Below are 27,796 nucleotides of genomic sequence, written 5' to 3' on the forward strand. Positions count from 1 at the left end.
TCATCCGGCCTAGTTCTTCTCCGTGGGGTTGTGGTGTTCTTTATGTGAAGAAGAAGGATGGAACGGACCGACTTTGTGTTGATTACCGTCCAGTGAACAAGAATACCATCAAGAACAAATATCCACTTCCCAACATCAATGAGCTGTTCGAACAACTCAAAGGTGCCCAAGTATTCTCCAAGCTTGATCTCCGTATGGGTTATCATCAGATTCGAATCCGTGAGCAAGATATTCCCAAGACGGCTTTCAGGACAAGCTTTGGTTCATATGAATACACTGTCATGTCTTTTGGCCTCGTCAATGCTCCTCCGACGTTCTCTCGAATGATGAACTTCATCTTCAACGCCTACACCAATGACTTCGTTTTGGTCTATCTCGACGACATTCTGGTTTTCTCTAAGAACAAGGAAGATCATACCAAGCACTTGCGTTTGGTTCTCGATAAGCTAAGGGAACATCAGTTCTACGCCAAGTTCTCCAAGTGTGAATTTTGGCTCGATGAGGTTCTTTATCTTGGTCATATCATCTCTGCCAAGGGCATTGCCGTGAATCCTGAGAAGGTGTGTGCAATTGTGAATTGGGAACCTCCTCAGAACGTGAAGCAACTCCTTAGCTTCCTCGGTCTCGCAAGCTATTGCCGAAGATTCGTTGAAAACTTTTCCAAGATCGCGAAGCCTCTCTCTAATCTTCTTCAGAAGCACGTCAAGTACGTTTGGTCTCTGGAGTGTGATATTGCTTTCAACACTTTGAAAGAGAAGTTGATCACCGCTCCAGTTCTGACTCCGCCTGATGAATCCAAGTCGTACGAGGTCTTTTGTGATGCCTCTCTCCAAGGTCTTGGCGCAGTATTGATGCAAGAGAAGAAAGTTGTGGCTTATACATCTCGCCAGTTGAAGCCTAATGAGAAGAACTACCCCACTCATGATCTCGAGTTGGCGGCAGTTGTGCATGCTCTTTTGACTTGGAGACATCTTCTATTGGGAAGAAAAGTGGACATTTTCACTGATCACAAGAGTCTCAAGTACATCTTCACTCAGCCTAATCTCAACCTCAGACAAACTCGATGGGGCGAAATGATTCAAGAGTATAATCCGAGTATTGAGTATACTCCAGGCAAGGCCAATGTGATTGCTGACGCATTGAGCAGAAAAGCTTACTGCAACAGTCTTATTCTCAAGCCTTATCAACCCGAGCTTTGTGAAGCTTTCCGCAAACTTAATCTGCAAGTTGTTCCTCAAGGTTTCCTCGCCAACCTTCAAGTCTCTCCTACCTTGGAAGACCAGATTCGCCAAGCCCAGCTTCTTGATGCTATGGTGAAAAAGGTGAAGATTGGGATTGCCAAGAGTCAGTCCAAGTACAAGTGCTACCGCCTTGATGACAAGGACACTCTCTTCTTCGAGGATCGTATTGTTGTACCCAAAGGTGACCTCCGTAAAGTGATCATGAACGAGGCTCACAATTCTCTCCTTCCATCCACCCTGGGAGCACGAAGATGTATCAGGACCTTAAGCAAGCTTATTGGTGGACTCGAATGAAGCGCGAGATTGCTCAATTCGTGAATGAATGTGATGTCTGTAGAAGAGTGAAGGCAGAACACCAAAGGCCAGCAGGTCTCCTCCAACCTCTTGCCATTCCAGAATGGAAGTTTGACCACATTGAAATGGACTTCGTGACTGGCTTTCCAAAGTCCAAGCGTGGCAATGATGCTATATTCGTTGTCATCGACAAACTCACCAAGGTGGCCCACTTTCTGCCTATCAAAGAGTCGATCACTGCAGCTCAATTGGCAGAACTCTATACCTCTCGTATTGTTTCTCTGTACGGTATTCCACAAGTGATCTCTTCAGACCGTGGCAGCATTTTACCTCGAAGTTTTTGGATTCTTTTCAGAAGGCCATGGGCACTAATATCCGCTTCAGCACAACTTTCCATCCTCAAACTAGCGGTCAAGTCGAGCGTGTCAACCAGATTCTTGAAGATATGCTCAGGGCTTGTGTGATCTCCTTCGGTATGAAGTGGGAGGATTGTCTTCCTTATGCTGAATTCTCCTACAACAACAGTTTTCAAGCAAGTTCGGGCAAGGCCCCATTTGAAATTCTGTATGGCAGGAAGTGCCGTACCCCTCTCAACTGGTCCGAAACCGGTGAACGTTAGCTTTTGGGTAATGACTTAATCACAGAGGCAGAAGAAATGTGCAAAGTCATTCGTGATAACCTCAAAGCAGCCCAATCCCGCCAGAAGAGCTACTATGATAGTAAGCACCGTATTTGGCTTTCGAGATCGGAGATCATGTTTACCTCCGCGTCTCTCCTATGAAAGGTACTCGTCGCTTCGGTATCAAAGGGAAGCTTGCCCCTAGATACGTGGGACCTTTCAAGATTGTCAGCAAGAGAGACGACCTCGCTTATCAACTCGAGCTTCCTTCAAACTTTGCAAATGTTCATGACGTGTTCCATGTCTCTCAGCTTCGAAAGTGCTTCAAGACTCCTGACCGCACTGTCAACTTCGAGGACATTGAGCTCCAAGAAGATCTCTCTTATCTTGAGCACCCAGTTGCTATTCTTGAAGAGACTGAACGCAAGACTCGCAACAAGTCAATCAAATTTCTCAAAGTCAAGTGGTCACACCATTCCGACCGTGAAGCTACCTGGGAACGCGAGGATCACCTCCGTTCTGAGTACTCGGCGTTCTTTCAGTCCTAGATCTCGGGACGAGATCCTTTCGTAGTGGTGGAGTGTTGTAACACCTCGAATGTAACTTTCCCAATTTGTACTCCAACTCTTGCCGTTTCTGGCGTTAAGTTATATTTATTTCCTCAGGTTCGGCTCTTTGTCTCCGTGTGGTTGTCGTTGTCATATATCTCATATCATGTCATCATGTGCATTGCATTCGCATACGTGTTCATCTCATGTATTCAAGCATTTTCCCCGTTGTCTGTTTTGCATTCCGGCGCTTCGTTCTCCTCCGGTGGCCACTTCTAGCTTTCTTTCATGTGTGGGGATTAAACATTTCCGGATTGGACCGAGACTTGCCAAGCGGTCTTGGTTTACTACCGGTAGACCGCCTGTCAAGTTTCGTACCATTTGGACTTCGTTTGATACTCCAACAGTTAACCGAGGGACCGAAAAGGCCTCGTGTGTGTTGCAGCCCAACACCCCTTCAATTTGGCCCAAAACCCACCTAACTCTGCTCCATCATCTAGAGCGTTCGATCACGATCGCGTGGCCGAAAACCGCACCTCATTTGGACTCTCCTAGCTCCCTCTATGCCTATTTAAACACCCCCTCCAAATCTGGATCTCTCCCTCGTCCCTAACCCTAGATCTCAGCACCACGCGCCGCCGGACAAAATTCCTACCGACGGACACATCCGGTCCGCCGTACGCCGCCACGTGGCGCCCCGGGATTCGTCCGCCCGGGCGCCCACATCGCCGCGCCTCCCCACCGTGCGGGCCCGCCGCAGCCCAGGCCGGGCCCCCCGGCCCGCACCGCCGCCCACCTCGCCGCGCGCGCCCGCCTCCTCGCGCCGCCTCCCCGCCACCGCAGGCCGCCACCGCGCGCCATCGCCACCGCCATCAACGCCGGCAGCCGCCTCGCGCCGCGCCCCGCGCGCTCCCCGCCGCCGCCGCCAGGTCCGGCCACCGCCGGCGCCGCCTCCTCCCTCCTCCGCCGGATCCGGCCCCGGCCTCGCCTCCCCTCTTCTCCCGGCCGACGAACCCACCTCGCCGGCAACCTCGAGCTCGCGCCGGCGAACCTCGGGCCGCGTGCCTCCGAAACCCTAGATCTGGGAGGTTGCATTTTTCACCAAGTCTCGAAGATTTTCAGTTCAAGTGCTCATGTTCACGACTCTGTAACTTTGCATCCGTAGCTCCGATTCATGCATATAGCATATCAAAGTGTTCACATTAGAGAGTACATCATTTCATTCCATTGCATCATTTTCATTTGAGCTCATCTTAATACCCGAAATGCTGTTAGAAGAGGGCTACTTGAGTTAATTGTCAGATCTGCTACTCCATTTTGGTTTTTGTCATTTTTGCCATGTTTAATGTGTGCATGCTATGCCCTGATGCTCTACATATGTTTTGTTAAGCATTTTGTCATCTTTCCAGAGGTGCAACCCATATATTTTTAGGATGTGTGTGGTGACTAGTGCAAGCTTGCAAAGTGGTGCACTTGGTAAATCTGTTTTCAGAGACTTAGTATTTTCACTAAGTCCTGGAGTTGTTTATCTCATGATGCCTTATGTTCTTCTTGTTTCCTAGTGATTCGTGCCTCTTTTGAGGATGATCAGTAAGGGGGTTTTGTTAATATTGTAGTGCTCTATCCATCCATGTCTTTGTTTGCAATTATGGAGCACCTTAGCTTGAGTCAATCGAGCTCTACTTTTGCTACTTTGTGAATCTGGGCAGATTGTCAACTTGTTTGCAATTTTGCCGATGTTGTTGTAGTTGATCCTTGCATGCTATGCTATTGTTCTTGCCATGTCTAGCTTGCATTTTGTGCCTTCTTGATGGGTGTGTGCTTGTCTTGCCATGACTTGCACCGTAGTGAGTGCATTGAGCTCATAAACATGCCTACTTCAGTTATATTTCAGCATGTGTCAGTTTTCACTAAGTCTGAAAACTGATTATGTTTTTGCCATGTTCACATGCTTGCAATTGTATTTTCTGATCCCTTTTGGCTCAAGGTCACTAAGGGACTTTTGTTAAGCTCTTTGATTAGATCCATGCCATGCTTTACTTTGCCATGTTTAGGTCCTGTAGCATGTAGTTTTGTTGCTCCGAAGAGGGCTACCTGATCTGAAATTCCAGACAAGTGTTGATTTCACAAAGTCTGAGATATGTTTGTCATATGCATTTTTTCCATACTTGTTTGAACCTGTTAATGGATGAATTGGCCGTAGCTCAGTGCTAGACTTTTGTTAAGCATCTTGTGTGCATCCCTGCCATGTATTTTGTTGTCAAGTTTGGTGGCTGTAGCATGTTCATTTCGTTGCATTTAGATGCCTACTTGCTGTAAATCGCAGACCGGTGTCATATTTGAATCGCTTGCCATTTCCAAACCGTAACTCCGATTCCGGCGTTTTTTATATCGTTTTCAAGCGATTTCGTCTCATCTTTCCAGTGGCACACTTGGATTTCCAAGTTGAGGCCAGGTTCATGCATTTCCTGTCATATCTTTCATTTTGCATCCCGCATCGCATCCCGCATAGCATATCATCCTTGCATTGTGTTGTTTGAGTTTGCACGTGGTTGATTGTATCCTTGTTGCTTGTTTGTCCATTTTGGGTAGAGCCAGGAGACGAGTTCGCTAATGAGGAGCCCGTTGAGTTTGCTTTTGAGGATCCAGTCAACTCTGACAACTGTGCAGGCAAGATGATCATACCCTCGAAATCACTACTGTCTTTGCTATGCTAGTTTGCTCGCTCTTTTGCTATGCCATTGCTACGATGCCTACCACTTGCTTGCAAGCCTCCCAAATTGCCATGTCAAACCTCTAACCCTCCATTGTCCTAGCAAACCGTTGATTGGCTATGTTACCGCTTTGCTCAGCCCCTCTTATAGCGTTACTAGTTGCAGGTGAAGATCGGAGGCCGTTCCTTATTGGAATATTTGTTTACTTGTTGGGATATCATTATATTGCCATGTTATCTTAATGCATTTATATACTTGGTAAAGGGTGGAAGGCTCGGCCTCTCGCCTAGTGTTTTGTTCCACTCTTGCTGCCCTAGTTTCTATCATATCGGTGTTATGTTCCCGGATTTTGCGTTCCTTACGCGGTTGGGTTATAATGGGAATCCCTTGATGTTTCGCCTTGATTAAAGCTTTTCCAGCAATGCCCAACCTTGGTTTTACCATTTTCCACCTAGCCTTTTCTTTTCCTTGGGTTCTGCAGACTCAAGGGTCATCATTATTTTAACCCCCCGGGCCAGTGCTCCTTTGAGTGTTGGTCCAAACTGTCAACCGCCGGTGGCCACCAGGGGCAACTCTGGGCTGGCCTACCGGAAGTTTAGACAATCTGAGTGTGCCCTGAGAAAGAGATATGTGCAGCTCCTATCGGGATTTGTCGGCACATTCGGGCGGTGTTGCTGGTTTTGTTTTAACCTGTCGAAGTGTCTTGAGTTACCGAGATACCGAGTCTGATCGGAACGTCTTGGGAGGAGGTCTATTCCTTTGTTGACCGTGAGAGCTTGTCATGGGCTAAGTTGGGACTTCCCTGCAGGGTTTGAACTTTCGAAAGCTGTGCCCGCGGTTATGGGCAGATGGGAATTTGTTAATGTCCGGTTGTAGATAACTTGAACCTTAACTTAATTAAAATGAATCAACTGAGTGTGTTACCGTGATGGCCTCTTCTTGGCGGAGTCCGGGAAGTGGACACGGTGTTGGAGTAATGTTTGCGCAGGTTGCTCTCTAGTTTCTCGCTCGCGCTTTGCCTCCTCTTCTCGCTCTCCTTTGCGAATAAGTTAGCCACCATACTTGCTAGTCGCTTGCTGCAGCTCCACTTAGATTTACCTTGCCATACCTATAAGCTTAAATAGTCTTAATCGTGAGGGTGCGAGATTGCTGAGTCCCTGTGGCTCACAGATTACTGTTACACCAGATGCAGGGCCTGATGATTCCGCTCCAGGAGACGCGTATGAGCTGAAGTGGGAGTTCGACGAAGACTCTCAACGTTACTATGTTTCCTTTCCCGATGATCAGTAGTGGTGCCCAGTTGGGGGTGAACGGGACCGTTGTCGCATGTTGGGTTCTCTCTTATTTTGGCGCCGTAGTCGGGCCATGAGTGTTTGGATGATGTAATGTTATTTATGTACTTGATTGACGTGGCGAGTGTAAGCCAACTATGTTATCTCCCCTTTCATTATTATATTACATGGGATGTTGTGAAGATTGCCTAACTTGCGACGTATGCCTTCAATGCGATTATGTCTCGAAGTCGTGCCTCGACACGTGGGAGCTATAGTCGCATCGAGGGTGTTACAACAAGTAAAGCTAGGGTTAGAGAAAACTAAAAGTGATGGAGTCGAAGATGTAATCCAAAGCTCACGCTCTTGTGAGAGTGATAATCTTTGTTGGAGAGGTGGGAATAATGAATGTCGTCTCACTTAAGTCTCTGAGAACCTTGGTCAACGAATGCCCAAATCCCCTCTCGTTATTGGTAGCTCTTGGGGCGTGCTCCAAACCCTCACAAATGAGCATGAGGCAAAACCACACAACTTGGAAGCTCCCAAGAGACACCAACCATCTAGGGTTCCCCACAAACCCCAAAAGGTAACAAGATTCGCGAAGGATCTCGTGGGCAATCAACAAATTTGATCTTTGCTTTGGTGAAGTAGTAGATGGGATATCCTCTTGATAATCGCTCTAAAAGGATGGAAGGAATGGATGGCTAGGGAGGGGGGTCTCTTTTTTTAGGTGTACAACAATGGTGAAAAAAGTGTCGGACACTATTACACCAAATAGCACCAACCGACCAAAATAATATCATCACTGGCGGGCTTTTGGCCCGTCAGTGCCTCAGGGTCAGTGATGACATGGTCATCACAGATGGGTTGACTTGTCGGTCATCGATGTCTAACCAGTACTGACCACAAGCCAGTCAGTGTAATAGTACTATTCACTTTTGCACGATTTGCGCTTTATTTATGTTTGGTTACCATCAGTGCAAATCAAATTGACATAAACATAGGAACACAATACACAAGCATAAATCATTCATTTGCGCACCAAGTACTTGCTTTTTCACAACACAATTCACATTTACATTTACACAATTCACAACCAACATATAGAGCATACTAGACAAAAAACACACTTCACGATACACATGTCATTGAATATATAGATTAGTCTACTAGTTGAGCCTCTTAACAAACTAGAGAGAGGACATATATTTTCTTACCGCTCTTTATCATACTTCATAATTAAACCCCTTGGTCATCTTCTTGTTTGCAGTACCACCAAAATATAAGTTTGCACACAACAAATTTGTCAAGACAATTAACATAAGATATTCATTGATTTATTTAATACACACATATAGTTAAAAATATCGTACCTAAGTTCAATGTAATTACCATACACTTGAGGACTCTCTCGGCTTCTCCAAGAAGCAAGAGGTAACGACATACATGAATATTTGTTGTGTGTTTCGAGATGGCAGTCTGCAAGACTTGATTCTGATCCTAATAAATTATTTTCCTCGCATGATCCTAACACTTGAGATCTTTGCTGTGCACACAACCCATATCTGAAATGATGAGTCTAGAGCTCAGACCTACCCGTCAGATTTCCTCTTCTCTTTTTTTGTGTAGTGCAATTAAAATATAAGGCAACTGCAATAAACATTTTATTTATATCTAGTTGAGTTTCATTAGACATCAAAAAGTAAAGTAACATGCATATGCATAGACCAAGTAGGTCGTTAACTTGAACCATATATTCTATGGTATCTCCTCTCTGACCTTGTAATCGCAAAGAATGCCTAATGAGGTAGTTGGTTGCGTTTTATACTATTTTCTAACATATTCATCACTACATTGTCACATATAGCAAACATAATATATAATAGTTTCAAATATATTCATGGGTACATGTGAACACATAGCATTGTAAGATTAGAATTGTAACACATCCACAACATGCATAGCTTAAATGAAATTGCAACATAACTAGGAGGGAATGGAGCTCACCCCCTTTGGCCGGTGCCGCAACCGAAGAACATGATAGTAGCTGTTGGGTTTACCACCATGGCAAGCTTTTAAATCTAGGACGGTACGACCGATATAGGTCGATATATCACTTTTGGGGCTCTATCGATATAAACATAACATATCATTTTGTAAATATCGTTTTCAAGCATATCATCCGATATGGACCGAAATATCGACCGATATCTAGCCCGATATGTCCACCAATATAGAATGACATGTAGATTACAACAATTATTTATTAGAATGCAGTGAAATAAGATTATGCATTTACAAATCCCATATGTCGAAGCCAAACCGATATGAACTCGATATCCGATATTTTGAAGCGACCATACACAAAGGCATAGTAGACATGACCGGCGATAGAGATGACCGATAAATTCATCACCAAGAAGATTTTTAGAGCGTTGAATAGTGAGTATGACACCGTGTGCACATTGATCCAAATGATGTCAAACTAGAAAGATCTCAAACCAACGAAAGTCATTGGAAGGATTTTAGCTCATGACTCATGAGATGTGACCCAAAGACAAAGAAGAGCTCCGTAGCCAATATTTTTCTTTGCGGGGAAACTCCATAGCCAATCTAATAGTGGTGCTTACAAAGCTTCAAGCGATGTTCTCAATGCCTCAACGGAAAAACTTAAGGAAATATCCAATGACGAGATAAGCCTTATGGTCCATAACTTCAACAAGTTCTACAAGAACAAATACAAAGAGACAAGTTACTCCAAGTCAACACATGATGAGTCAAGATCTTCAAGCCGTGATCGCAATTGCTATAATTGTGGAAGACCCGAATATTTCTCAACTAAGTGCACGTATCCTCCCAAGAGAAAAGATGACTGCCTCAAAGGGAGAGAAGGAGTAAGGATGATAGATATGAATGAAGACCATCCCGGAGAAGTAAGGAAATAGAGAAGAAGGACAAATACACCAAGAGATACTCAAGCTAGACGAAGAACCCAAGATTATATTGAATATCCTGATCTGATTCCGACAACAACTCTGAGAGAAGTCACTCCAACTCCAACCATAGTCAAGATGAAGGTGTTGCCGGACTTGCTCTAGTTTCTTCCAAGTCCTGTGACATATTTGAGTCACCAAATGAAGGAATTGGTAGATTCTTGAGATGCTTCATGGCTAATGGCCCTAAGGAAACACATCCCGAATTCATTGATTTTAATAGTGATGAAGATGACTTTGCTTGATGAGGAAGAAAGTGATGTTAGCTATAATGAACTTGCTACTACACATGATAGTCAAGAAGAGTTGCTTGTTAATGATGAGGGATAATGAGCTTTTAACTAAATACCTAAACACTCTTAAGTTTGGCTCATGAAAATCACCACGAAGATCATAAGAAGTTACACTTCAGATGCTTAATTTGAAGCAAGAGCATGAGTTATTTAAAGCTATCAATGACGATCTTCGAAAGAAGAGTTCCTCTCATATTGACGATCTATGAAAGAAGAGGTTTTAACATGCGAATAGTACAAACTACAAAGTAATGTCATATCATTTTGTCTGGTGAAAGTGCTACAAATATTTTGATTACATGCATCAGTTAGGCAACTACAAGCAACAAAGAGCACTCGACCAGGCAGGGTGCAACACCTACAATACCTACAACACAACAACAACCAGCGAACAGACCAAACACCCGTTGGTGACAATGACTACCTATCCACCTTCTCTGGCTACACCCCTTCGGCACCATGCAACGCTCGCCGTCGTCGCTGGTGTCGTCATCAACATCGAATGGCCGACAAATAACTTGCCTGCCTGCTCCGAGGTCGAGTGAGCCCAATGCCATTTGTTTGAGTAATGGGAGGACCTAGGGTGATGCGACTAAGGGGCCAAACGAAGCGCCAGGGACCGAGGAAGCATGACAAGGTGGCGACGTCGTTCCTCTCTCCACGCAAGCTCGGCAGCGAAGACATGGTTTGATCGAGCCAGCTTAAAGACAAAACGAGTGAGGGGTATTTTCATCCAAATAAAACTAACAAGTGTGCCCATACACCAAAAGAGGGAAGAAAACACAAATTGTGTCATTTTGTCCAATTATGACTCAAACATGCACTCCATCCATTTTATCCACTTTGCTTATTAGCTTTGTCTTTAACTCAAACATCTACAATACCATTTTATAAAAGTCAAAGAGATGTAACTGGGAAGATCATCTTTCTTTTTCCTCTCGCAAGCTGATCAGGGCAAAGCTTCGCAACCCCTCGATCTCTGCCGGTGAGCTGGTGAATTTGCCTCCCTCTGCCTGCCGCTCCGGCGACCGGTGGTCGGGAGGGGAATCCTGGTGCCTTGGCTTCGGCTAGTAGACATCTTACGTGTTTAGTCCTCGCAGGGGCGTCGCTTCATCTTCGAGTTTGTCTTTAGGACTCTGATCTTCCTTGAGATCGTTCGTTGGGACGGATTTTGACAAAACTTTAATGTAGATTCCTGCCTGCTCCTCGGAGCAACCATGTTAATGTCTCTCTTCGTTTGTATGCGAGGACGGGATTTGATGCGAGGTTCTTCAAATCAATTCAAGAGTTTAAGAAGGACGAACACGGCTCCGGGACATTGCTCCTTAGGGGCACATCGCACGAAGCGTAATGTAACGCTTCTACGTTCGGATGTTCTTCAAAAAAAGTCAAACAGATGTATGCTAGTGGATCCCATTGGCAGGGGAATGCGCTCCTCACCCCTGGGAGCAATACAGAAGAACAGAGCACCCTCCCACCTGAATCGCTCGCCCCTGCCGCAGCCCCAGTTTCAAACCAAAACCGCACCGCCGCCCCTGCCCTGCCCTGCCCTGCCGCCCCCCTCCGCCGCAATGGCGTCGGGCTCCTCCCGAGGTCACGTCGACCAGGTAAACCCCTAAACCTAGCTCTTCCCTACCGTCTCCTGCCTCCAACCCCTAAGCCCCTGCCGGATCCGCCCCTCCCCAGTTCTTCGCGGCCAAGAAGCGGAGGCCCTCGTCGCAGCATGGGAGCCCCGGGGCCGCCAAGGGCTCCCTGGCGGGGTACCTGGTCCGGTCCCCTCCCGCCGCCGCGGCGTCGGCGGCGGCGTCGTCAGCGGCCCTCGCCGGCTCCCCCTCGGGCGCCCGGAGGAGCCTCGCGGCGTCCATGAACGCCGACATCGCCAATTCCGCCGCGGCGATGAATGTCGATGCGGGCGATTCCGCGGCGGCGGCACCGGACTACGGGGACGACCTGGAGATGAAGCGGTTCACCATGGAGTTCCTGTCCCATTACTGCAGGTGAGGGATTCGTGTCGTTTTGGTGCCAAGAACCACTCTTGTCCCCATTGCCGCAGCCCGCAGGATACCCATTCTTTGTTGTTTTGGTGCCAAGAACCATTACTGTCTTGCGCGAAATTCAGGCTGTTATCGTCCTTGTTGCAGTGATATCCCGTCTGTTATGATGTCTGATGCTGGCAAGGGCGAACCAGACAAGAATCAGAAGAGGAGTGCGGTCAACTCCTTCTTGGCTCCCTGCGACGACAGATCTGCCAAGAAGCAGTGCGTTTCTCGTTGTGATGCCGTGGAAGTTCCAAGGGTTAAGGTAAGACAGAATGATTATTCTCTGAAGGTGATGCAGGAGCTGTGACTGACGGTTCTATGCACTGCAGGAATTAGGGGATAACATGCCCTTGAAATTGGTTGGTAATCACGGTGCTTCAGAACCTCTTGAGGTATGGTGGATCCAAAGAACGATCAAATCTCGAAGCTGTTTGTAAAATTCTATGTTTTAGTAGCTTTTGGTGATATGCGAAGCTGTTCTTTTTGCAGGGGTTACACGAGGGGGCGAAGCTAAACGGTGAGGGATTTGCGGCCTTGCAAAGGTCCAGCTTTACCCCATATGCTGCGCAGAAAATGGCTGGGTTTTCTGCAGCACCCGGGGAGACCCCAAAATCTGCATCATCCCTGATATCACCAGGGGAGGACTTCTGGAATGCCGCAATGGAATTTGCTGATGACGTCTCTGCTATGGCTGATAAGGGTCCTCGAAGGCGACACTGTGATGCTGCAGAGGACAAGTCGTCCTGTGCAGTTGCACTGGGTTCTAAGACTCTTCCTAGATCAGGAATTGAGGAATTTAACTGTGAAAATACAGTAGGTAGCAATCCCATGAAGCAGATAGACACGTTCTCAAATACAGCAGAATTAGCAGCGGCAAATAGACAGCATAAAAACAACTCTCCTTTGCCTGTGAAGCATTTGGATTTCTTTCATGAGGATGCAATTCAAGTTTCAGGCCTGGAAGGTAAAGAAAAATGTGACACTGTTCCCAGAAGTGCACAAGTGAACCAGGGTCGACCGATGGACAGTAACTTTCATAGAACAGAAAACCTCATGCATTCTGTAGATGACATTAAGACAATTACTTTGTCAGAGTCAAAAACTGCAGGGATGGGTCATTCAATTGATGTGGGCAGCAGAGGTTCTTGTATGATTAAGAGTGACCTCAATCAACTGACCCATGGTGAGACTAAACCGCTAGCTGCACATTTGAATCCTGGCAAGCCTAACAGAGATTCCAAGAGTAAGTTTGCTTCTCAAAGAGTGGAAACTTGCACTCCTACCAGCTCTGTTCCTCTAAAGGATCACTCCAAGCTCTCAAGCTGGCTCCCTCATGAGCTTTGTGCTATATACATGAAAAAAGGCATTCCACAGCTATATCCATGGCAGGTTAGCTTTGACTGTTTTTTTCTTCAATCAAATGTCACATACTCTTATGTACGTAAAATTGCTGCCCCTATCAAGCATAAAATTGTGTGACTGTACTGTTAGTTCAACATAAAATTGCTGCCCCTATCAAGCATTATTATGTACATTGGCTAATCGTGTCCAGTACTCTGCTCTTAGTAAAATTGTGGGACTGTACTGTTAGTTCAATCATGTTAATAAAAACTGTCTTACAAACTTCTGTTGTAACTCACAACTTATGCTCCTCTTATCATATGCAAAGTTGCAAACTACCTATTTCCTCCACATTCTGTGTACTAAGTGGTTCGTATGCCACAGGCTACTTCTCTACTATATGATCTATGCAAAGGATTCAGATGGAGAAGCTTTTACTACTTCTCCACAATTTATTTTACATCCGACGAACCTGACCCATTGCAGTGCACTACTTTCCTAAATACACACTTTTCCTTGTTTATTCTGGAGCACAGTACGTATATGTCAGAATTTTGCATGTGTTTTTGTATTGGTGTGTTTGTGCACTCTAACGGCTATATATTTCATTGAGTTTTTTTTTGAGTATTTGACCATTATGTTACGCCAAAACCAAGTGTTGCCCACTGATGGGGAACAAATTATTTTAAAAAACTATCTGTCTTGTGCTTGTCCAAAGATTCGATTTTTTCTTATGAAGTATCCTGTACCATCATAAGCAGTTAATGGGTTCCTTATATATTGGCTCTAGAACCTAAACGATAATACTATTTAATAGGAAATCTAAAGGGTAGCTCCAAAAAGAAATATCCAAAGTTGCAAACTATTACAATCCCTAAATTATGGTTAGGTTCAGTGTCACATGTGTTGATTTGCTCTTTCTGTGCCTGGTTGGGTAAATATACCCACAGTACTTTAACAACAATACTTTTTTGATTGCATTACTTATCTTTTATTCATTTATGTTCCATGTCTATTGCAGGTGGAGTGTTTACTTGTGGATGGTGTCTTGGAGAATCGCAATCTTGTATATTGCGCATCTACGAGGTACTAGGAGGTTTTTACATGTTTTTTTCTTCTGTTGATTAGTCTCAGTACCCAATGATTCAGCCTGATCTTGTTGCTTTTCTGTAGCTTTTTGATTCTATTATTCTAAAATATGTACTTCTCTATGATTCACTAATAGTATGAAGTGAGAACAGTGCATATTCCATGTAACTTCTTAAATCTACTGATGTGCCTTATGCTGTTCTTATGTTGCAGTGCTGGTAAAAGTTTTGTTGCTGAAGTGCTGATGTTGAGACGGATATTGTCCAGTCAAAAGATAGCAATTCTAGTCCTTCCATATGTTTCATTATGTGCTGAAAAGGTACATATTTGCATTGAGCTCAGCAATATTTGTACTCTTCAACTCGTGGTTTTTTGGGGCTCTGATTAATTGACTATTCAACTTCTTACAGGCTGAACATCTCGAGCAACTTCTTGCGCCACTGGGTAAGCATGTCCGTAGCTACTACGGGAATCAGGGGGGAGGGTCGCTTCCTAAAGATACATCAGTTGCTGTATGTACCATAGAGAAGGCGAATTCTTTGGTAAACAAGTTGTTGGAGGATGGCCGCCTTTCTGAACTTGGTATAATTGTAATAGATGAGCTTCATATGGTAAGTTCATCTAACCATTGTGCTTCTCAAGATCTTTTATCTTTTATCTTTTGACACCAGATCTCTTATCTTTTGGTTCACCTTTGTTCTTTGTGTTTACTCACATGACATAATCATGTCCAGTATTCCTGGGATTTTTGACTTGTACATTTGAACTCATGTATGATTGTATACTAAAAAGTTAGTATAATACACTAGCACCATTAAGAATAGGCATGCAATTGTATCTAAGTAATTCTGCGATTCAATGGCGAGGCAACGTATGGAAAACCCTTGAATTCACAATTACAAGCACATATGCGTAGCCCTATTTTTATGTCTCTGAAGAAGGGAATACACTCCGTTAAAGTATCCTACACTCCAACAATACAAATAGAACTGCCTTTAAAGCAGCCATTATAATATGAAGGATATCTTTATCTATGCATGAATGCATCCAGTCCCCTCTTGTCATCTGAACTTCTGAAGTAGTTATACCCTCCTTACTCCTGCTTCCTCATTGTTGAAGGACATGTAAAGTTTTTCCTGTTTACACATCTGAAAAGTTTCTCTAATATACAACTGTTTTATAGGTTGGTGATCAGCACAGAGGGTACCTTTTGGAGCTGATGCTCACAAAACTTCGGTATGCCGCTGGTGAAGGAAATTCAGAATCATCTAGTGGAGAAACTTCAGGTTCTAGCAGTGGGAAGGCGGGTGCCACCCATGGATTACAGATTATTGGTATGAGTGCTACTATGCCCAACGTTGCAGCTGTAGCTGACTGGCTTCAAGTAAGAACTCTATTGTCGCTTTCATCCATATCTACTTTTTTGTCAATGTTGTTGTCTACCTTAAACAGGCATGCTGTGCAACTATCCAGAGATGATTAACTATACGACTGGAGTTATATCACCATATTAATAGATGGAAATTTCTTGTATGATTTGTTTCTCTAAAAAGTGCTCGGTGCTAGGTAAACAGCAGCTAGTGCCTAAGCGGCGGCCTAACAGTCAGTGGATATGCAGTGCACGCTACAGCACAAATATAGTAAATCAGTAGAAATTCTGCAGAGTTGATGCATACATTATTTTTTATCAGCAGTCAACTAAAATCTCTTCAGCGCCTACTATGTGTTCAAGAAAAATGTTCAATCACCAAACTATGTGACTGTTGTTATGGAGCCTACAAGCTAGCCCATGTGATCAACTTTATTGTACTATTCGTTATGCAACCTAATTTGTTTCTAGCACCCGGAACCCAATTTATGAGGTTTGTACAGGACTACAAGGCCTGTTTTTTATTGGGCCATAGGAATGTTTGAATGTCTTTCATTGTCCTGTACGAAGCGATATTATACTTCATTGCAAACTTTTCGATAATTGATGGCTCTCTGACGCAACACCAGGCCGCACTTTATCAAACTGCCTTTCGACCCGTCCCATTGGAGGAGTTTATCAAAGTTGGTAATCAAATATTTGATAAAGACATGAATATTGTACGCGTACTTCCAAAAATAGCTGATATTGGTGGTAAGGATCCAGATCATATTGTTGAGTTGTGCAATGAGGTAAATTCAATATAAACTCTCCAGCCATTCTCAGTTCCCTTCTCTAGTTCCTAAGATAAATGCATAATCCACTTATTTTGCCCCTTCAGGTTGTTCTGGAGGGTCATTCTGTTCTTTTGTTTTGCTCCAGCCGAAAAGGCTGTGAATCAACTGCAAAGCATATTGCAAAGTACTTGAAAGTAGCTAATGTTGGTTCAAAAGAAGGCTCAGAGTTCCGAGATGCTGCTTCTGCAGTTGAAGCCTTGAAGAGGTGTCCTGCTGGGTTAGATCCTGTATTGGAAGAAACCCTCCCATTTGGTGTTGCATACCACCATGCTGGTCTCACGGTAATATATTTTTACTCTACATTCTACCTTCATCATTTACAACAATATAATCTACGTCTGACTGTTTAATTTGACACCATTCATTTGCTGTTATCGCTGCTGTGGGCATTTGCAAGTTGCATTAAATATCTGAATGCCCATTTTTACTGCGGTTGAGTAGGTTGCTGTTTGAGTATGTTTATGGCTGTGAAAACATTGCTTTTATTCTTGTGGGGAAAAATGTTGCTCTTTTGGTTTCATGACAACTTCTCTCTTTCAGTTTTCACGTGCAAGTACATATTTTTTTTATGATCATGATGCGAATGCACCACCAGATGGAGTTTATGATCTGTGTCTCATTCTGTCTTTAGTTCCTGTTACAGCCTGCTATTTTTCAGGTTAATGAGACATTGTGGAAATGTTGCTCCTTTGAATTTCATGACACCTTTTCTCTTTCAGTTTTAGTGCAAGTACATGTTTTTGATGATCATGATGAGAATGCACCACCAGCTCACAAGTTCATAATACATGTCTCTGTTCTGCTTTTAATGACTTCTACAACCTACTCTTTTGTCAGGTTGAGGAGAGAGACATTGTGGAAACATGCTACCGTAAAGGCCTTGTCCGAGTTTTGACTGCCACATCAACTTTAGCTGCTGGAGTAAACTTGCCTGCCAGACGAGTTATATTCAGGCAACCTAGGATAGGTCGTGATTTCATTGATGGGACTCGCTATAGACAGATGGCTGGCCGTGCTGGTCGAACTGGAATAGACACAAAAGGAGAGAGTGTAAGCTATACAACCTACATTGGCATTTTAAGTTTGTAGCTATTCATTTATGCACTGCGAAATAATTCTTATTTTTTGACCTGCGGCCAAATTACAAGGTTTCTTCTGATACATATGTTTGAATACAGATACTTGTATGTAGGCCTGAAGAGGTAAAGAGGATAACAGGTATTGTTAGAAGTGATTGTCCCCCCTTGCAGTCATGCCTCTCAGAAGACAAAAATGGAATGACTCATGCAATTATGGAAGTTGTTGCTGGTGGGATCGTGCAAACTGCAAGTGATATTCATCGATATGTGAGATGTACGCTGCTTAACTCCACCAAATCTTTTGACGATGTCGTAAAGTCTGCTCAAGACTCCCTTCGTTGGTTATGCCATAAAAGGTTTGTTGAGTGGAACAATGACACCAAGATATACTCCACCACTCCACTTGGGCGAGCATCTTTTGGCAGTTCTCTCAATCCTGAGGAATCACTGGTAGGTTACTTTCTCTTGTATGTTTTCTTTATTTTTCATTAGGAGTTACCAACCATTGTTTATCACTACAGGTTGTGCTTGATGATCTTTCAAGGGCAAGAGAAGGTTTTGTTCTGGCATCTGATTTGCATTTAGTCTACTTGGTAACCCCAATAAATGTAGAAGTTGAACCTGACTGGGAATTATACTATGAGAGGTTCATGCAACTGTCTTCTCTTGAGCAGGTACACATCTTCTGTTGCATCTGCAAAACTTGTTTCTGACATTTAACTTGATCGTGTGTACTATTTTCAAATTATACTTGTTTTCATTGGACACCAAGATAGTGTTTGCAAGTCTATTTTCAAATAGCAACCTCGTCGTGATAACGACAATTGGTGCAAACTATGTCAAAATCAAACATTTGTACACTAGCAATTCATTTTCACATAGTGCACATCTATTTTATTTTTTGAATTGTTGATTTTTTGGTAATCTTGAATGCAGTCAGTTGGCAACCGGGTTGGAGTAACAGAACCTTTCTTGATGCACATGGCTCATGGGGCAGCAATGCCTATTCGTGGAAGGCCCAAGAAAAACACTAGTGGAGGTTCTGGTGCAAACACTCTTATTAATGACCAGTCGCTTAGAGTATCTAAGCGCTTTTATGTGGCGCTGATGATATCAAGGCTGGCTCAGGTATAATTCAACTTCTAGTTGATTATTTACCAGATAACTTACTATTCCTGACATTGATCTATTGTATTCCCTCTCTTTCTCGTCTATAAGGCACACACGTATTTCTAGATCATCAATCTGACCGACGAATTATGAGTTATATAATATACTTTGCGTACTATATAGTACATACTTCGTTGGTTAAGCTGATGATCTTGGAATACGAGCGTGCCTTATAAACTGAAAGGGAGGGAGTGCTGGCCAAGTGATATAGCTTTAATGTTTTGGTGTCTTTTTGCATTTACATATATAGTGTGATCAATATATGAAGTTTTAATGCATTTAATTTTTTCAATCTTCCAGGAGATTCCTGTCACAGATGTTTGTGAATCATTTAAAGTTGCTAGAGGTACGATTCAAGCCTTGCAGGAAAATGCTGGCAGGTTTGCTTCAATGGTTTCTGCCTTTTGTCAGAGACTTGGTTGGCAGGATTTAGAAGGTCTTGTTGCCAAGTTCCAAAACCGTGTCTCGTTTGGAGTTAGGGCAGAGATCGCAGAACTTACAACAATTCCATTCGTCAAGGTTTGTCATGTCACTATTAGATGACTTATCCAAGTACTGCCACTTGCGACTTGCATATTCTTACCTTATTGAGTCATTGTATGTATCATGGATGCAGGGCTCACGTGCAAGGGCTCTTTATAACTCTGGTTTGCGTACCCCTGTTACCATTGCTGAAGCATCTATTCCTGAAATTGCAAAAGCTCTTTTCGAAAATTCTTGGTCTGGTCAAGGTCGGTGCTCTATCTATACTTGAGCTTTTGCCTTCTAATATGTTTGATGTACCTTTTCATGTAACTTACTGGGTCTTATGTAAGCAGCAGTAGTGTATTACTGGTAAGTGGTGGTGTTGGTGGTAATAGCAGCAATAGCAGTAGTATTAAATCAGCAGCGGCAGTAGTAGTGGAACTCACAAATTACTATGGAACAAAGGACCTTTTGTCTTCTGGAGAAGGCCCGCACAAGTGCACATAGTTCAAATGTGCTGTTAAGTATTCCATATTAGCATTTACTTGCTCCATCTGCTTTTGTTTTCCATCAGTAGTTACGTAGTTGCTTTTTGGTCAGTCTTTTATATCCATCATTTGGTTATTTTTTTGTGCATTTGCCTTCTCTTATGTCATTTTATTCAATTGATTAGATGATTCTGGGTTACGGCGAATGCAATTTGGTATAGCCAAGAAAATAAAAAATGGAGCTCGCAGAATTGTTCTTGAGGAGGCAGAAGCAGCCAGAGTAGCAGCATTCTCAGCTTTCAAATCACTTGGGGTAGAAGTTCCTCAGTTTACCACACCTCTGCTCCCAGCTAGTGAGGACTCTCCACCTCGAGATGTTATGGTATTTCCTGGTGCAGGTCATGCTAAGTGCCATGAGTCAGTTTTAGGGGCACATGTTGGCGACGAAAGAAACATCTGCTCTGATTATGTTCCTCAAAGGGCTTCTACAGAGATTGTAGGGGAGGATATGCACCCTGTTTCTACCATTCATATTAAAGAGAGCCAAGGAATAGCGAATAGTGTCGACATTGCTAGTATGCAAGAAGCATCACCTTTATCAACGCTGCCCAGCAGAAATGTGCCTGACAAAGGTCCTGTCAATGCACATAACTTCCCTGGAGGGTTCGATGGTTTCCTTGATCAGTGGTCTTCTGTTGATGAATTTTCTTTTGATCTTCATTTTGTTAAGAGATCAAGTAAACTATCTTTGACCATTTTTGAAATTCTTGGGTTAGCTGTTTGCTGGGAAAATTCACCCGTCTACTACTGCAATTTCCCGAAAGACCTAACCCCAACTGGTAGCAATGATTCTGTTGAACTGTGGGAAGGATTTAGGAGAAGATGGAGTAGAATAGTTGGCATTATGCAGCAAAAGATTGTAAAGAAAACGACATGGAATTTGAAGATTCAGATTCAGGCACTTAAATCTCCCTGTGTTTCTTGTCAACGGCTTGCTAGGCTTCACCTCGACCCTAAAACATTGAACAATATTGAAGTCCTAGACAGCACATATGTGTTACTACCACCAATCTCTGTCTATAATGGGCTGGACATATGCTTGGTGGCATGGATTCTCTGGCCAGACGAGGAAAGCAAAACAGTGCCAAACCTCGAGAAGGTACAATATTTTATTTTGTGACCCACAGTTCCTTTTAAATACATTTTTCCAAAAAAAACTGATTTCTTTCAACTTCTCCAACAGCCAACCATTTCTAATTTTAATTTCGAGCTATTTCAAATGTTTTTCTGTCATCTAAATTCTGATTTATTTCTGATAAATAGTTAGTGAAGAGACGGCTACCAAGTGAGGCTGCAGCAGCAGCAAATCGGGATGGCAGATGGAGGAATCAGATGCACAAAGCAGCTCACAATGGTTGCTGTAGGCGTGCTGCGCAGACAAGAGCGCTGGGTTCTGTTTTGCTGAAGTTGCTTGTTTCTCAAAATCTCAGTGATTTGATTGAAACAGTTGAGGGTCCATTGGTATATTCTGCACCTTTGCCTAATGCAAATTGTTACGGAATGCTTTAATACCTCATTAAAAAAATAAATGCTTTAGTACTAATGATATATTTATGGATAGGTAAATGTGCTTGCTGATATGGAATTATGGGGAATTGGTGCTGACATGGATGCATGTCTCCGTGCGAGGCATATTATAATAACAAGGCTGAAGGAGCTAGACAAAGAAGCATACAAATTAGCGGGCAAGAGTTTCTCACTAAATGCAAATGCTGACATCGCTGACATTCTTTTTACTCACTTAAAACTGCCAGTCCCAAAAGGGTGCGAGAAAGGGAAGTTGCATCCTAGCACTGACAAGCAGTGTCTAGACCATCTAAGGTAATGTTTATTATTTCCTCATTGTTTGGGAGGTGAACATTTTTCATGCTTAGCACTCCCTCTGTAAAGAACTATAAGAGCGTTTAGATCACTACTTTAGAGGGAGTAACTGTTATTCTGTTGATTCTTTTGTCAGTCTGAAGCAAATTTCTAAATCTGTTCAGTCTAAGACATTAGTCCCAACCTCAGAGGATTTTACATGATTTACACTATTAATTCAAATTACATACGAGTTGCCAATTGCTAGGGAGCATGCCAGTCTCTCTCTCACACAGGTCATGATAAACCATCGCTGTCATCTCACCAAGCTTCACTTCCCCTATTGCCGCTGCGTTCATTTGAGTTCCATCTAGGCCTGCGTCAGGCACCTTCTAAGTGAACCTCTTAGAAATCGGCACCAGTTGGTCAACAGCGATATCTTTATGCTCAGCACTACATCTTCCAAAAAACAGTTCAACCGATTGAGCTGTCACTGTCAGACTGGTGCGCTCATGAGGTGCAAGAAACACATGCCACACAATAAAAATGGAGAAAACTAGAATAATTGAGCTTCTTTCCACAAAGACACTCTATGAGATGCCATGTAATATCAGGGCATCAGCAGAGCTCAAGAACTTGAAGATGCTTATGCTCAGACAAGCCACTCTGAGCACAAACGCCTGTAAGCTTGTCAGGGAGAATCTTCTTTATTTTCTATCACATCTATTTGATTTTTTAGCACTTTGTCCTTTGTGTCTTTCTTCAACATTCAGCTACTCAACTGTTGACAACAAAGTCGTGGCGAATGTGGACTAGAATAGCTCTAGCTGAACTTGTCAATTACTACCTCTGTATCAAAATATATGGCGATTTGAACTGCAAAAATGCCATATATTTTCATACGGAGGAGTAGATCAGTATTTTTGTTAAGTAGTTGATCAGTAATTTGTGAGGGCCTTATTTAGTTTTTTTAAATAGTGTATTTTCTTCTTTTTTCTTCAGGGATCTACACCCAATCGTCTCAGTAATTAAGGAACATAGAACATTGGCCAAACTGTTGAATGGCACATTGGGGTCCATTTGTTCACGGGCTAAGTTGTGCATCCAATCCCAAAGGTACATCATACATGGAAATTGGCTTCAGACATCAACTGCTACTGGCCGTCTATCAATGGAAGAGCCAAATCTCCAGGTTATTCACCTTTTATCCTTATGTTTCATTTGGTTTGATATTCATATATAGTTACCAATAACTGTCTGAATTATTATTTGCAGAGTGTTGAGCACATGGTGGATTTCACAACAAGAAAGAATGATAAAGATTTCACAAGCATGTCAATGGTTGATCATCATGAAATCAATGCCCGTGAATTTTTTGTTCCCACTCAAGTATTGCTCGTTTCAACCATTGTTTGCCTTTTGAATATTCCTAAAACTGCTATAATGATAATTTCATGGCCTCCTCCCTCTTTCTTTTAATAGGAAAACTGGTTGTTGGTAACTGCTGATTACTCCCAGATAGAGCTGCGTTTCATGGCGCATTTTTCTAAAGATCCTGTATTGATCGAGCTTCTAAGTAAACCAGATGTTGATGTGTTTACTATGATTGCCTCAAGATGGAGTGGCAAAGAAGAGTCTTTGGTCTCTTCTAAGGACCGAGATAACACAAAGAGATTTATTTATGGCATCCTTTATGGAATGGGCGCCAACTCCCTTGCAGAACAACTTGAATGCAGCCCAGCAGAAGCTGCACAGAAAATTCAGAGTTTCAAGAGATTCTTTCCAGGCGTTTCTTCGTGGCTACAACAAGCCGTGGCATCATGTCGCCAAAAAGGGTGAGTTTTCTTTTCAGTAGCCATTTCTCCTCGTAATTTCTAATATGTGTTGTCTTCCTTGATGCTGGTTCGGAATTGTTCATTAGGTCTATAAAAACAATATTAGTCTAAACATTTCTATTAATCATTCACCTGTATCTCTTGATTGTTTCTCCAACATTAGCATACTTTCCATTATAACTTTGGTTGATATTTTAAATGTAAACTTCAAAGGTTCCTTGAAGTCATCTGATATTGCATGTTGTTATGCTAACCCCTTTCCATACATATATTAAATCACATTATTGTCTATCTTATATTGGGAATACCATTTGTTATCTCAAAGATAGGGTAGTCTGACACTACAATAATTTAGTTCTATCCGGGATTCAAGAAAGTGCTTCTTTGCCTGGTTTGCTCTTTCAAAACTACTTCGTGATTTAAAGCTTGAAATAGACACTAGAGGCATTTTTGAACATTTTGAAGGACCCATTTGTTTAGGAGAAAACCAGCAGCAATCCAGCGGTACTGGCTGCTGGTTTTCTGACCCCTGGTTCTATCCAACATCAATGACAAATGAGCCTTTTCAACATATATCCGCATTCACATGCGTCACCCTATTATGGAATATGTATTCTCCACTCCACTTTTTTTTAGTACCACCACATCAAAGCTTACTCAAGGTAACTTCAAAATTATAATATCTTACAGATATATTGAGACCTTGATGGGACGGAGACGTTTTCTTTCAAAAATTACCGCTGGAAACAGCAGAGAGAAAGCTCAAGCACAGAGACAAGCAGTTAATTCTATTTGCCAGGTTAGCAAACGTTTGTCCTGCTTTTGTTGCTAGTTTCATTGTATTAATGTATTATTATATGCAGGGTTCTGCTGCTGATATTATCAAGGTGGCTATGCTTAAGGTTCATTCTGTAATTACCAATGGGAGTAACACAGTTGATTCCATGGATGGGCTTATGCAAAACTTTTCACAAATCAGAGGGCGGTGTCACCTTCTTTTGCAGGTATTTTACAACGTGGTCATCACCCATTTTTCTCGCTTTCTGTTTATTTATTTTTTAAATATAGATAGCTTAGAGTTATGTTTTGCGTTTTGTAGGTGCATGATGAACTTGTGCTTGAAGTTGACCCGTCTATGGTAGCAGAGGCTGTAAATCTGCTACAGATAAGCATGGAAACTGCAGCTCCACTTTTGGGTATCATTTTTATGCTGAACTGAATGGTATCGGTTGATTTTCATTTCAAAGCTGAAAACTGAATTGCTGTTTGTTTCTTGCCCAGTACCTTTACGTGCTAAAGTAAAGGTTGGAAAAACTTGGGGTTCTCTTCAGCCTTTCCAGCCAGAGCCTTGATGGTGAATGCCACCTCGCAATACCCAGGAAATCACATTTTTCATCTTTTGTCAAGACAATAGCCATGGCCATCATAAAGCTGGGTTAGTTCTGACTTCTCTGAAGCAACATTTAATCTACCGTTAATGCCACAACATGCTTCTCTGATACCACGTTTAATCTACCACATAAATCACATGCCTTACTGCGTACATTTTCTATTTGGTTTGATGAAATTAATTTGCCTTTGGTCTCTTTTGGGTGTCTCTGGAACTTGGATTGAATCAGGTCATGATGCTTTCTGGTCTCTATCAGATGGGCCCGCGGTTGCTTTGTGTCTTTTGATATGGTATCAAATAATGACCTGTGATGCGCTGTAGCATATGAAGGCGATTATTCCATCATCAATCAACTCAGAGATTCCAACTGGCAAGAGGTCATTTTTTCGAGAGCATTACCTGGCAAGAGGACACGATGAGTGTGCATGCAGTTCCTCCAATTTCTGTGAGGATATCACCGAGCAAGCTTGTACATATGTTATGAAATGCATTGCCTGAAGCTTAGGGCATCTTGTTTGCTGGGAAATCTGGAGAGCGGAATCTACACATTTTCGACACGGATCCCCATCTCGGGCCATCTCCATCATCACAGACGAGGCCAACCACAGGAACCAACCTGGTGGCTCCATTCTCTTTGATCCTGGTTGAGTGCGTTTGCACCAGTGTTTGTACAGCAAAGGTTGTTCCTCATGGTGTAGGCATCCAGTGTCTACCTTTTGTCTTCCCCTTCCTTTTCTCTTTTGTTCGGTTTGCTGTTGTGCTTGGCCATCCTGGCCAAGATCAATGGAATCTTAGCAGCTCTCCTGCTGACATAAAAAAGAATGTAGTGATGGAAAAAGGGATATACACACGTACATGCGACTGAACTGATGGAAGGGCAGAGCAATGTTTTTGATGCTTGCATATTGCCCCCCCTGTAGAAAATCCATGTGTGCATAATTGTAATTGCAATGATGTTACTTGTGTTCTTCAGGGGTGTATAAGGTTTGAGCCCAGCTCATATGGTGGACCTGGGTTTTGGTCATTTTAACTTGTCGAAATATCTGGTTCATCTTGTGGGTTGTTCAACATAAGGTATGTGCAATATTGCTGGTTTGCTTGCAATATTTTTTTACCGTGTTGTCTACTTACGATAGCGAGCAGCATTTTTGGTCTGAGTTGGTTTATGTTAGGGTGTGTTTGGTTGAAGGGAGATGCTAGGTTGGATAAGGGTATCCCCCATCCATCTGGCTAAGGATAGCCATTTTTTTTGTTTGGTTGGTGGGTGGTGTTAACCCATGTTTTATTGGTTCGATGGAGAATCATGGTTGGGATTTTTCCCTGTTGCCTAATCCCTTTCAGCTGCTGCAGGAAAAATAAAAGGACACACACAGCACACCGCACACAGCATGTACACCGCGCACACCTCCGCGTACACAGCGTACAACATCGGCCGCTCGTGTACAGTGTACGGCCGCCTGCGTACAGCTTACACCACGACATAGGCTGCCTATGCACGCAGCTCACTCACGTTCACACAGTGGCGGATCTAGAAATAAAATGAAGAGTGTGCATACTTTAAAAAAACTGAAGTCTATTTTAATTAGCTTGCGCGAGCCTTAAAAATCAGTTAATTTTTACACGGTGAAAAAATGTTTTCCAATAATCTGGCTGTGTCATGGCACACCCCTGGGTACGCCACTACGCTCACACCACACACAATTGTACATGGACACATGTGTAGCTCACCCACACCACATACACGGAGTTACGGACGCCCATGCACTACTTTTGGGGAGGTCAGCGTGACAAACGTTTCGTTCGCGCGCCGGTGGATGAGCATGTCCGCGACATTTTTGCTTGCGTGCGGAGCCGGATTTTGGAGATATATTCCAAGCATATGGCTATCCCTATCGTATCCCATCCCAACTCGTTCATAAACCAAACGGTCGCTATCCAATAGAAAATGGCTATCCAGTGAACCAAACGCACTCGGTGACAAGGACATTATGACTCCTAAGACCGGTTAATTTAGCATAATTTTATCAATGTGTTCACTTGCCATTGCCCAACATCATTCTTTTCTAGTTGGAGCATCAGCCACGGGACAAAGCAGTACTTCCTACGATCCAAATTAATTGACGCAACCTCTATATAAGTAGTATAATTGTCCCCTTGACAAAGCAGTTCATTTCCTTTGATTAATCGCAACAGGAGCCACAGAATCAGCTAAAAACAAAACAAAATCAAAATTTGTGAGTTGTGTAAATTGTAACCAGCCAGCCATCAGCAGAGCATCCCATCCCATGGTTTCATAATGCGAGAACCAGCTCATCACACAACGAACACATGGCATGCAATCAGCACAGACGGGGACCAAAAGACAACAATACAACTGCTAGCAGCTGGCCAGCCGCTCCATCTGTCTCTCCCAACGGCTGATAATTTAACCCTAACCAAACAATAGCCAGCGAAGCGGCCAACCAGAGCAGGCAAGCATTGGCCGGCCGTCCAGAAGGATTACAGCTACATACCTTTGTTTCCAAGCCAAAGTCTCAAGTCTCTACATCTAACAAAGAAAATGTCTGAAGTCTCTAACTCCAAGTACTAGTACTATATATAGCCCCCCAAATGATCTCTCCTCCTTCATCCAAGATCACAAGCCTGACAACTTCTCTAGCTCTCTCCTAGCACCAGAGTCATCTTTGCTAGTTCATTGCTGCAGCATCCGTCGAGGAAGCAAATGGCGGTTACTCTGAAGCTCAGGATCCTCGCCGTGGCGGCGGCCGCCGCCGTCATGGTTGGCACGGTCTCCGCGGCCGATGGACCAGCTCCAGCACCGGCCTCTGGCGCGTCGGCTGCCGCCCCGGCTGTCGCCATGGC

General features: G+C 43.3%; 1 protein-coding gene across 2 annotated transcripts; it reads left to right on the forward strand.

Annotated features, from left to right (window-relative positions):
- The first annotated feature begins 11,430 nt into the window (after nucleotides 1-11,430).
- Nucleotides 11,431-25,902, forward strand: LOC123061627 (helicase and polymerase-containing protein TEBICHI). 2 transcript variants are annotated; one of them, XM_044484806.1, is made up of 28 exons: nucleotides 11,431-11,580; nucleotides 11,660-11,970; nucleotides 12,115-12,274; nucleotides 12,342-12,404; nucleotides 12,502-13,401; nucleotides 14,375-14,439; nucleotides 14,656-14,761; nucleotides 14,853-15,053; nucleotides 15,626-15,826; nucleotides 16,441-16,602; nucleotides 16,692-16,928; nucleotides 17,485-17,697; nucleotides 17,826-18,176; nucleotides 18,248-18,400; nucleotides 18,663-18,854; nucleotides 19,197-19,415; nucleotides 19,513-19,627; nucleotides 20,035-21,008; nucleotides 21,173-21,370; nucleotides 21,471-21,730; nucleotides 22,712-22,901; nucleotides 22,985-23,098; nucleotides 23,192-23,544; nucleotides 24,235-24,343; nucleotides 24,408-24,548; nucleotides 24,644-24,740; nucleotides 24,826-24,979; nucleotides 25,164-25,902. In XM_044484806.1, exons 1-27 carry the CDS (start codon nucleotides 11,545-11,547, stop codon nucleotides 24,894-24,896), a joined length of 6,192 nt encoding a protein of 2,063 aa, XP_044340741.1. In that variant the 5' UTR covers nucleotides 11,431-11,544; the 3' UTR covers nucleotides 24,897-24,979; nucleotides 25,164-25,902. The 2 variants fall into 2 exon arrangements, with proteins under 2 accessions (XP_044340741.1, XP_044340745.1); XM_044484810.1 differs by having other exon boundaries at nucleotides 25,191-25,902.
- The last annotated feature ends 1,894 nt before the right edge of the window (nucleotides 25,903-27,796 follow it).

The sequence above is a fragment of the Triticum aestivum genome, chromosome 1A, assembly GCF_018294505.1.
Source record: "Triticum aestivum cultivar Chinese Spring chromosome 1A, IWGSC CS RefSeq v2.1, whole genome shotgun sequence".
In the NCBI taxonomy this organism is placed as follows: Eukaryota; Viridiplantae; Streptophyta; class Magnoliopsida; order Poales; family Poaceae; genus Triticum; species Triticum aestivum.